We start from the raw sequence: 12,577 nt of genomic DNA, 5'->3' as shown, positions 1-12,577 counted from the left end.
TTTTTGATTTCATATCCCGTGTGGAAATTTTATATAGGCTATAACCGAGCCCTATAAAGGTTTCCTAACTTTATTTGAGTCCCGAGTTAGGACGCCCATCTTGGCCCAATCTCGAGATGTCACGCTCTTTTATCTAGGATCCTTATTGCTTTCCAAACTTGGGCCAATATGGGCGTACAAATTTTGGCTTGGGCCAAAAAAGATATATTCATATATCCATTTTGAAATTTTTTAACTTGTTTTTAACTACATGCAACTTATATAATGATTCTATCTGAAAATTAAGCGTTTTATAATGGATTAAATGTTTTTTCGTATTTGAAAAACACACTTACCTTGGTGGGACTCGAACTCGGGACCTCTGGATCGTGAGCCAACTGCCTTACGTGGTAGACTACTTTTTAATTTAATATAAGTGTTATATCTGTATATGTCATAACCAGCACAAATATATAATTTTTCAAAAATTATCTTAAGAAACAAATTCAGTTTAAAAAAAGTAATAAAATTTCGAAATGGATATACAAATATTTTTTTTTAAATGTCAGGTCAATGTCGGAAACCAGTGTCGGCTCGACACTGGCACGTAGCATTGGATCGATCACATGTATAAGTTAATTATTTAATATCACAAAAAGTAAACAGTTTGAATAAACTTTAGATAATTGAGTCATTTCTTTATGTGTATTTTAAAAAATGTATTGATTGCATCGTTTACATCAAAAGTAGAGTAAAAGAACTTTTCATTTTTTCTTCCACTTCTTACGAACACATGTACTTTTTTATACAAAATATTAATACATATCCCAGGTAGAACATAAAACTCATAATGACATCATGATGACGTCATTTAAAAGTGATTTTGGAAAAAATTTTTTATACATATATTACAGTTATTTATTTATTGTTCACACATATTCTAACAATTATTCAAGCAACATAAACTTTTTAAAAGTCATATAATGCAATTATTTTATATTAAGGGGATTTAAATCTAATGATTACTTTTGTCATCTTTAAATCATTTTTGAATCATTTTTGTCCAGATAACTTTTAAGTGATGAATAAAATCATGATGATGTCATTATGACGTCATTATGAGTTTTATGTTCTACCTGGGTTGATGGCAGATTGGCGGCAGAAACCGAACAGATCTGTCAAACGCAATCTAATAGCAGATTGGCGGCAGAAATTGAACAGGATCTGCACAGTTCCTTGCCATTTGAATATATAAGTATAATAAAATTCAATATTTTTCGATGAATATAACAGATGCATAAGACGTGTTATCCGCTACTTATAATTTTTTTTTTCATAAATATGATATTTATAATGTATAACATATTTTATTGTATGTAGTTATATCTCACATAGCAATTAAATGTTCAATTTAATCTATTAATTAAATTAATAAAATAAATTGTAAAAATAATTAAATTTATATAATTTATAAAATTTAAGATATAATTTATATGAGAATTAAATTCTGCTTTATGCTTTAAATAGAAAGTAAATGGATAATTTTTCATGTATATCCTATTGATTCTAATAAGTTTAATATTCTCATGTTAGACTTGTCAGATATCAAAAATTAAACTGATAGAAAAATATACTTTTGACCTTTTATTAATAACCACGACTTGCAGACTTTATATCTATTTTTAACAGAAATTTGATTGCGAGAAAATACATCACATAGCGGTAGGTGAAGGAACTATTAAATAACTGCAAAATGTAGATCCTGTTGTCAATTTGCCATCAGATTGTGCGCGCGCAAATCTTGCTCGATTTCTGCCGTCAATCTGACACCAAACTGCGTTGCGCAAATCCTGCTCGGTTTCTACTACCAATCTGCTATGATAATTCTATACAAATCCTGCTTGATTTCTGCTACTGACTTGCTGCCAAATTATGTCAGCAGATTTTATAACATTTCTGCCAACGTTCTGCTATCACTATCTGATATAACAAGTTTTGTATAAAATCTGCAGTTTTTTGCTGGCAAAAATATATAGCACACAGTTTTAATACATGCTCTTGACAGATTTGGCTATCTGGGTTAGGTTAGTATTATTTATTATGTTTTATTATTAATATTAATTAATTAATTATATTATATAATTACCATAAAAATAAAAATATAAACTTTTTAACTTTTTAAATTTTTTAACTTTTTAATTTTATTATATATAATTTCTTTTATAAAATACATAATTATAAAAATAACACAGATGTCGTACTTTCTCTCTCTTTTTCATTTCTTTGTTTCAGACATGAAGAATAGAGATAAGGAGGCCGAACTAGCATTGAGGAATTATCGAAATGTGCGACCAAATGTCGAGCCTAATTGTAGTTTATTAATACTCCGCAAGGTTGCGCTTTTGCCTCACGGGACTCACACGTACACGGTGGAGTTTTGTGTTAGTCATTCTCTATCCTTCTTGCTCTACATCCTGCAATCTCTCCTCTTTCTCAAACTAACGAGCATCTTGTGAGTGCAATGCCATCTATAGGTACCTATAGGTACTACTATCGGGCCTCGGTTTTGGTCGCACATCCCAAACACATAGTTCGGCCTCCTTATCTCTATTCTTCATGGTTTCAGATTTCCGGTTTTCTCTCATACTAATGGCGACAGCCAATCAGAAACAACCTATTCGTTGGTCTATCTGTCTTTGAGCTGCGTTCGGAAACGTCACCCGAGTGCATTCCCTCTCTTTCTATATCACTACTCTCTCAGTGATATAGAAAGAGAGGGAATGCACTCGGGTGACGTTTCCGAACGCAGCCCTAGAGAGTCTGTATCATGGACGTATGAATATATCTGGACGGAGCGTAAAGTTAGTTTTAGAGCGAGGGGACCGATACTGGCGCGGCGGGGGATCGGCCATCTTGTCTGGCGACATTTTGGCGCTCTGTTTGAAATGTGACATATCATGATATTTTATTTCTACTTCCATTGCATGAGAACAGACTTTTATAGAATAGAACATTAATTCAACAATTGTGCGCAATTGAAAATAATTTTCTATGTTTATATTAAAAGTTTATATCTTTTAATATAAATGATGCAAAATATGATATATTTTTATTGTTTGTATGGAGAACCATAATCCTCATATTTTGGCTTTTTTGAAACGTATTAAAACATTTTAAGCTATAAAGTCATAATTATATAAAATATAATTTATTAAAATTTTTGAAAAATTATTGAAAATAACTTTATACCTAAATATATTTTATACATATATATATATGTATATATACAGGGGCGTAGCCAGGGGGGGGCCAGTGAAGCTTTGCCTGCTCTTGTAACTTTTCTGCCTGCTCTTGAAAAATCTAGCTGTTTATAAATAATTTTATTTATTTTTTATTAAAGTATTCGCAAATTATTTATAATATTTTATTTAATTATTTATAATATTTATTTATAATATAAATTATTCGGAAATTATTTATAATATTTCATTATTTAGAATAATATTATTTCATAATTATCACTCATTATTATTTTTTTATCATCAGACCGCGACGCGCTTCGTTGGATTGAGTGAGTCTTCTCCTATTATCTTTCTTTTCGGTGTTCTGTGTAGTTCGCGTCGGTTTTTCTTTGTTCTACTAATTTTAGGCTTTTTCGGAAGGAGATCTCGCGTCCGGGTTGAGTGGTGGAGTCGGAGTGCGATTGTTCTTCCTTGATATTGTTTGATTTTATATAAACATTTCTTTAATACTATAATTATTCTTTTATTGACCACGGTTTATTCTACCGTTATACATTGTTTGACCTAACGTGCTTTCGCCACGTATTTTGCCACGTGTCGCAGTTGCCTTTTTCGGCCATATTACTTCTCTCTTTGTTCTCTATCCTGTCCTCTGTTCTTTTCTGTGATAATTGTCTGTGATCTAGATAGCAATATGGATACTGAGCCTGTTCCTAATAAAAATAAATCTTTTACCATTTCGGAACAACTTGGATCTAATAATCCAACAAATTCTAATTCGCAGGCTTCAGTGGAGGAGGGAGTAAGACGCATCATCTATGGGAAAAAGAGGCTATCTGAGGTATCTCATTAAGAGACAATTGGTAAAAGGATATCTACGGATCCCTTGGATGCACCTGATTCGCGTCTTATAAATAAGTACTCTCTGGAGTCTAAGCCTCCTTTCCTCGTTCATATGGAACAGCTTCTTATCTGTGCTATGTATCAGGTTAAGGCGCCTGATAAAGACTCTGCTAAAGAAGGTAACGATAATAATAATAATAATAATACTTTGAATAATCAGAAATCTAAGACCGGATCTTATGGAATAATAGCTTTGGGTAAGAGAATATCAAAAAATATTAATTATTTTAACTCTGCTTTCGATTTGAAAACTATTGGTAGAAACAAATTTTCAGTTTCATTCAGTGATAGCAATTCTGCAAATAAATTTGTCGAGAATTTCAATAACATTGCTGTACAAATTTTTCCGGGAGAAAGATGGATAGCTTATGTCCCTAATTTCAAGGTTATTAAGCAGTATATTATTCGCGGTATTGATGATGACGATACTCCACAGGAAATTATTGATAATCTTCGACCTCCTCCTGAGTGGAGTATTATGTGGACTCCTCCTTTTGAGGTCACTAGACTAAAAAGACCTATTCGTCAAAAACAAAATGATAATTCTATTACTATTAATTATATCAATTCTGACTCATACATAGTACGCTTTAGATCTTCTGTAGTCCCCCCTAGTGTTATTTATATGGGGAAGAGATTAGTATTGCGTCCTTTTATACAAAGAGTTAAACGTTGTGACAAATGTCAACGATATGGTCACATTTCAAGGTTCTGTCGCGCTTCTGATAACAACGCTGTTTGTGCAAGATGTGGAAAAAATCCTTCGACTCATGGTGAAGGGTCGAAATGTTTAGCCAATAAGCCTTCGTGCATTAATTGTAGCAGACATAAGCTTAGTGATACTGAACATGAAGCTTCTTCTAGCAAGTGTCCAGTTTTTATTCAACAAAAGGAAATTTAAAAAATTATGGCATTCCATAATGTTTCGCAGTTCGAGGCTGAGGTTTTGATACGCAATAAGGAGAATAATATTGTAAAACCACTTAATGTGGATTACGGAGTTCCACTCCCTACATTGTACGATTTTCTTCCATCTAATTTAACTACTCCTTATAGATCGTCATCATCATCTGGTTTCAATACTTCGGTGAGATCATTTTCTGATGTGATTAAGCCTAACCGGGCTGAGAACTCTTTCAGTCCGTCTCCAAAGGATGTTCCTTCGTCTAAAACGAAATCTCCTCCTTCTACTTATAGAAGGGAGAAAAAAGATAATCATGGAATTGTTACCTCCATTAATAAAGGAATCCTCTCTAATCAGTCAATATCATCTAATTCTACTTCTAATTTGACAAATTTAAATAAAAATAATAATAGTCTATCCTTTTCTCAGAATCTACCTAGTATATATTCTTCCCCATCTTCTGCTATGCAAGTTTCGAATCCATTAAATTCCAAGTTAAATATTGATTTTTTGAATAAATGGATAGCGGATTATCAGAATAAGCATCAATCGTTGCAAAAGGTAGATAAGGATATTTTGACTGGGATGGGCCAGGCTCTTCTCAGTAGTATCTTTTTTACTTAAATTTCTATATATATTATATTTCTGTTTGTTTTGTTATGGCTTGTTTTTCTGTTAATGTTTTGCAATGGAATTGTCGATCGTTGTTGAGAAGGATTCCTGATCTATTGTATATATTGGAAAAATATAAAATTGGTATAGCTGCTCTTTGTGAAACGAGACTTAGTGATGAGATTTCTCCTCCTTCTTTCGCGAACTATGAAATATTTTCGCGTAATCGTAATAGACAGGGTGGTGGAGTGGCTATCCTGATCGATAGAAAATTTAGATTTTCCTTGGTGAATGATGCGCGTTTGAATAATGTGTCTTCTAGAAATGAGATTGAGATCATTCTTGGTAGGGTGTGGCTTGGTACGGATAAGCACATCTTTATTTGCTCAGTTTATAGCCCTCCTCGTGGAAACAAGCACCCTTATACTAATTCGGGTGCTTGGCTTGAGATTTTTCAAATTTGTGAGGGTTATTCTCCTATTATTTTATGTGGTGACGTGAATGGTAAGAGTGCTCTTTGGTCTGATCAAGTTCTGGGGCCGGATACTGAGGGTGGGAAATTGGAGGCCGCAATCAATAATGTGGACCTCTTTTGTCACAACAGGGGTGGTTCTACATGGGCCTCTGCCGATCTTTCGGTGACATCTGCTCTTGACATTACGTTGACTTCCAATTGCGCATGCCTGTGAGTGGAAGGTTTTGTCTTCCGGTTATGGTAGTGATCATTTTCCTATTATTACTTGGATCAATGACTTCATTTCCGGCTCTGATGTTGATTTTGGTAGGCCTTCCTTTTCTACTGTCAGTGTCGATTGGCATGTATTCCAGGGAGAATGTATTAATTTCATTCAGACTTTTGTAATTAACCCTAGGGATCTCAATAGTACTTATAATAAATTGATTTCTGATCTATATCAAGCTTTATTTAAAGCTGGTGCTGTTCGTCATAACATCAACAATATACGGAAAAAGGCTCCTGCTCCATGGTGGGATGATGAATGCAAAGATATAATACACAATAAAAATCGAATCTTTAGAGAATTCAAGAGATGTCCATCTTTTTCGAATTTTCAAAAATACTCTGATATTTGTAAGGCGTCATCTAAAGCTTTTTCTAGGAAAAAGAAGGAATCTTTTAGGAATTTTTGTTCTTCTATTAACATCAATACACCTATTTCTAAAGTGTGGTCATACATTAGGGCTTTCTCTAATAGGAAAAGCGGTAGGTCCAGTAGTATTGCGGTATCGGAGGTGGAATTTGAGGCTGCATTTGATAGGTTGGTTCCCCCATTGAATCGACCCTTCTCACAGAGGGATGAAGATGTGCTTATTGACTTGCCTTTTAATGGCACAAGATCCAATGCATCTTTTATGTTGGTTCCCTTTTCTATTGTGGAATATGAAGAAGTTGTTTCTTCTCTAAAGGCTAAGTCATCACCAGGTCCAGATCTTATATCAAATAAGATTATAAAAAAGCTACCTGCGGATACTCATTTATTGATTTTGAAAATCTTCAACATGTTTTATAATAAAGGTATATACCCTAGGCAGTGGAGTGAGTATTTCACTATATTCATTCCTAAACCTGGGAATAAAGGTGCTCTAAGACCGATATCACTTGCTAATAATCTTCATAAATTATTTGAAAAACTTATTCATAAAAGACTTGAATGGTGGGCTGAGAATAATCACATAATTCAGGAGTTTCAGTACGGATTCAGAAGAGGTCTGTCCTGTATGGATAACATATCAATTCTTATTACTGATATTCATCAGGCCAATCAGCGAAAGGAACTTACCGGTGTAGTTTTTGTTGATTTGATTGGGGCTTTTGATAATGTTATTCCTGACGCTTTGTTCATCTTATTGAGGAAATTTGGTCTTCCTTGCAAGGTTCTGAAGTTTATTAAAGATACCATCTCTTGTCGCCATCTTATTGGATTTGCTAACGGTGTTGCATTGCAAAGAAGACTGACATCTAGGGGTCTCCCTCAAGGATCTATTCTTAGCCCTATTCTATTTAATATATACATATCTATTATTAATTCATGCTTGCCCAATTCAGTTAAAATTCTTGCTTATGCCGATTATATAGCTATTTATTGCTCGAATTCTGTAGTGGAAAACATTAGAGACCAACTGAATCTCGCTCTGGATAAACTGAATCCTCTTCTTAAAATACTTGGACTGAGTGTGTCTCCTGCCAAATCTTGTTGTACGATTCTTTCTACATTAAAATCTAGAAACACTCGTCTGTTGATCGGGCATGGTCGGTTTGACATCGGGATTGGAGGTGAGGTTGTTCCTTTTTCATGGGCTGTGCGATATTTGGGGGTTTATTTGGATCCTGAACTAAATTGGAGGGCTCACATTAACCAATTGAGAAGCAGGGTTATTCCCAGAATTAACATCTTGAAAGCTATTTCTGGAATTAGATGGGGGGCTCATCCTAGTACTCTCCTTAATGTTTACAAGGGATTCATTCGTCCGATCCTGGACTGGGGATGTCAGGCTTTTCATCCTATTGATTCGATAATATACATTAGAGCCTGTAGACTTCAATACGCCGCTTTAAGGGTTGTTTTGAGTATGATGTGTACTACTCCAACTAATGCTGGATATTTATGGTGAGCACCCATTATCTTCAAGATGGCAATTTCTTACGAGAAAGCTTCTTTGCAAGATTATGGCTCATGCATCTCACCCTTTAAAAAGAACCATAGAACAGATCTCTAATCTGCCTGAGGTTGACGGAGCTGATTTTGGTCCTTTGGTGAGGACTCTTGAAAATATTCAGCTCTATTCTCAGATGGAGGAGTTCCGTCTTCCGGGATATTTGAGTTTTTCATACGATATTTGTCATTTTAAACCTAGCATTGATACTGAACTCGGCTTTGAGCTTCACAGGGAATCAAGCATCCCGGACTCTTTTGAGAATTATTTGAGGCGTAGTATGGGTGGAGTTTCCTTCTATACTGATGGTTCGAGAGAGGACTCTGTGAACAGGGTTGGCTATGCTATCTTCTCCCCGGATATCGGATTGGAATGTAAAACCCGCATAAATGATTTCTGTTCTATATTCGAGGCGGAGGCTTATGCCATCCTTCATACTATTAACATCATTTTGGATCCAGATCATTGTATTGCCAAAGCAGCAATTTTCTCGGATTCTTTAAGTGTTCTTTCTAGTTTGCGGAACCCTAGATTGGCGGGTAATACTCATACGATTATTATGAAAGTTAGAGATTTGTTATATAAATGTAAAGTAAATAACATTGATGTCAATATAATTTGGATACCCAATCATAGGGGTATTGTTGGTAATGAACGGGCAGATCTGCTGGCTAAGGAGTCTTTGCACCTTCCTGATCCTCTCCTTATCTGTAGATGTCATTATACTAATTTGTACTCTAAATTCAAGATTCTAGCTAAGGAGGATGCTGTTAGTGTTCTTTTGTCCCAAAGTCAATATAAAGGCGCTAGATATTTTAATTTAATCAAATCGGTGCTTTCTCCTCCATGGTATAATTATCTCAGTACTGATCTCATGCGTTCGACTATTGTCCTGATTTCCAGACTCAGATCACATCATGTTGCTATTAATGGTCATTTATGGGAAAAGAATATTGTTGTCTCTCCTGAGTGTCCTTGTGGACACCCTTTTCAAGATTTGAATCACGTCTTTTTTGACTGCCCTAATCATATTGAATTTTCCAACAGACTCATCTCCTCAATACATCTTATAGAACCGATCATTGACCTGGATATTCCTGACTTGGCTTTTTCCAATAATCCAAGAATCTATAAAAGGCTGCACTGGTTTGTCAAACAATCGAAGATCATTATATAAATTACTACTGACTTCATATACTTTCTAATTGAATACCATGTCTTAAAATGGTGTATGAGCATAAATAGCTCAAGCAGCCAATACAGAAGAAGAAGAAGTTGTTCTACGTAGCCAGACGCGGCCCGCTTTGGCGGCTTTTCGGGCTTTTCTATCGCTGCTTATCTTTGTCACAGTAACTGTGTTCTCTTGATATAAGAGTTTTAAGTATTATTTTATTTTTGCGTAAATTAGTATGTGAAGAAGCGTTTGTAAGACAGGTTCTCCGTAAAACAAATTTGAATTTTATTTAAGTAAGTTATTACTTATTTAAAAATTAAATAAGTTTATAAGAGCAATCACGAAATTACAGGGAATTTTTTACCCTATAATTACTAAAAAACAAATATATTTTTTCCATTATTATTTTTGAATAATATGAATTAATATGTTATTTCTTCACAGCTTTAAAAATATTATATTTTGTTGTAAAAAAATGACTGTACAATAAATAAGATAATGGATAGAAAAAAATAATGAAAAATTTATGTATTAAAAAGAATATTAAAGTTTATAATAAAAGTTTTGTAGATAACGGGGTCAAAAAATTCCCGTCATGATTTTAACTAAAATTGGATAAAAATTAAGAATATTTTCCATTTTTAGTTATGGATATTCGTAAATTTTTTTCTAAAAAAAAATTGGTCCAGAACCAGAAGATATAGTCCAAATAAGTCCACAACCATCTACGAGTACATCATCGTTAAATGAGTTAGTGGAGGTAGACGATACTAATGAAGAAAACGTACAAAACTTTTTGATACCCCCAGGAGATTTACCTCGGAAGGGAGAACCAATAAAGCAAATATGTCTACATAATTATCCCAAAAAAAATTCTCGTTCATTTCAAGTTAATTGGTTCTCTAAATTTCAATGGTTGCAATACTCACGTGAGAGAGATGCAGCATTTTGCTATGCTTGTATGCAATTTGAGACACCTGGTAATAAGGAGAAAATATTTACTAAATCAGGATTTCGATCATGGAAACATGCGTTAGATGCAAGAGGTTTTGATGAAATTTAAATTAGCTTTTTCGTTTTTTATTTTTTTCTGATAACTATAGTTATACATAGTACTTAGTAGGTACTACCTACCAATAAAATGGTTTTTTTATGTTCCTAAATATTGTGATATTTTTATAATTATATTTATTTTAAAGATATTATTTTTATTTTAAAGATATTGTTTGGTTGGTTTAACTAAATTATTTTCTCTCTTTTGGTTAGTATTATTTAAAATTTATTTAATACTTAAACTAAAAAGTTTTATTTTTTGATTTTTAAATTATGTGTATACTTTTGTCTGCGTATTACTTTTTAATTGTTTAATCCAAAAAATAATTTTAACTGAAATAATAAGTTGAAAAATGTTATAAATGTATGGTCCGTCTTAATTCTTTTCCTGCCAATTTTCTTGCCTGCTCTAGCATTTCAATCTGGCTACGCCCCTGTATATATATATAGTATATATATATGAATTACATTCATAAACATTAAAATCAACTTTATTATAACAATATTGATCATATATATGTAATACCACGAGACCACTTTATAGCTAAAAGTGTTCTTAATTCGTTTAAAAAAATCTGAATCATGAGAATTACGGTTCTTCATATAAATAACAAAAATATATCACTGCATCTCAGTTGGTTGATGAAAAAGAATTGTGTTATTGGATTCGGGGAAAGAAAGACTAGATTTTTATCATTAGCTTTGCGATAACTTTTGTTGTAACAGCCGATTGCAACACAAAGCGGCATTTTTTAATATTTTCGTGTAATAAATTATTTTCGCACAATAAAATAATTCAGTGACACTGTTCTATACGTATGGAGCAGCACTAATGTCGCCAGACAATATGGCGGCCTCCTCCTCCCCTAAAATCTTCACCCCCCGCGCCTGAAAGCTCCGTCCAGATATATTCATACGTCCAGCTCCGTAAAGTTAGCCGAACCACTTTGACTTTTCTAAAATTAAAATTATCTAATCGTTTGGTGGTCGTATGGTGATGATTGGTAGTTAATTAAAACATTTGGTAGTTGATTGTTTTTTTTTAATTAAATAATTAAAATTTTGATGTAAAGTTAGCCGAACTTTTTTTTTTTACTCTAATCGAGTTCAATCAGGGCTTATTCGATGCAGAATCGTTAGGTGGTCACGAATGCATTCTTTACAACGTTTGGTGGTCCATAGTTCCTCCAATAAATGAAAAAAATCATGTGCGGTTAAGTAACAGGAATGGGTGTAAAATTTGCCGTACCAATATATTATTTATAAACCAATTTTGTTCAAATTGGTCTTAAATGAGAGAAAATCGTTTGGTGATGATTGGTAGTCTAATTAAAACATTTGGTAGTTAATAGTTTTTTAATTAATTAAATAATTAAAATTTTGATGTAAAGTTAGCCGAACATATTTTTTTTTTAGTCTAATCGAGTTAAATCAGGGCTTATTCGATGCAGAATCGTTAGGTGGTCACAAATGCATTCTTTACAGCGTTTGGTGGTCCATAGTTCCTCCAATAAATGAAAAAAATCATGTGCGGTTAAGTAGCGCGGGAATGGCTGTAAAATTAGCCGTACCAAATATATTATATTATTAATGAACCAATTTTGTTCAAATTGGTCTTAAATGAGAGAAAATCGTTTGGTGGTGATTGGTAATCTAATTGAGAAGCCTTCATTTGCGCACAGTACAATTGCACACGTTGCAATTGCACACCGTGCTATTAGATACATAAAGTTGCGCACAGTTCTTTTGCGCACCGTTCGTTTGCATACCGTGCAATTGGACACGAAAATGCGCGACACATGCTCTATTCACACACACACACACACACACACACTCACACACACACACACACACGCGCGCGCGCGCGCGCGGGGGGGGGGTGCAAGGGGGCCTTCGCCCCCCCTCCCGCACCCACCCCGCCGGTAGGGGTGCCTACCAGCACGGTGCGCAAAAGAACAGTGGGCAAAAGAACTGTGCGCAACTTTATGTGTCTAATAGCACGGTGTGCAATAGTACTCTGCGTTGATACCACTGCTT

At 34.0% G+C, this 12,577-nt stretch overlaps 1 protein-coding gene across 1 annotated transcript; it reads left to right on the top strand.

Moving 5' to 3' along the window:
- Positions 1 to 8,326: 8,326 nt before the first annotated feature.
- Positions 8,327 to 9,490, top strand: LOC145946242 (uncharacterized). The gene has a single exon (XM_083055768.1). It carries the CDS (start codon positions 8,327 to 8,329, stop codon positions 9,488 to 9,490), a length of 1,164 nt encoding a protein of 387 aa, XP_082911894.1.
- The last annotated feature ends 3,087 nt before the right edge of the window (positions 9,491 to 12,577 follow it).

Source organism: Prenolepis imparis, unplaced genomic scaffold (genome assembly GCF_030444845.1).
Source record: "Prenolepis imparis isolate NDT839.2.m4 unplaced genomic scaffold, iyPreImpa1.0 SCAF_15, whole genome shotgun sequence".
Classification (NCBI taxonomy): domain Eukaryota; kingdom Metazoa; phylum Arthropoda; class Insecta; order Hymenoptera; family Formicidae; genus Prenolepis; species Prenolepis imparis.
The sequence above is the reverse complement of the archived record's forward strand: the minus strand, read 5'-3'. Positions and strand labels throughout refer to the sequence as shown.

What these genes read in the sequence shown, in the direction of transcription:
- LOC145946242 (XM_083055768.1), top strand. Translation starts at nt 8,327, where the DNA reads ATGGCTCATGCATCTCACCCTTTAAAAAGAACCATAGAACAGATCTCT.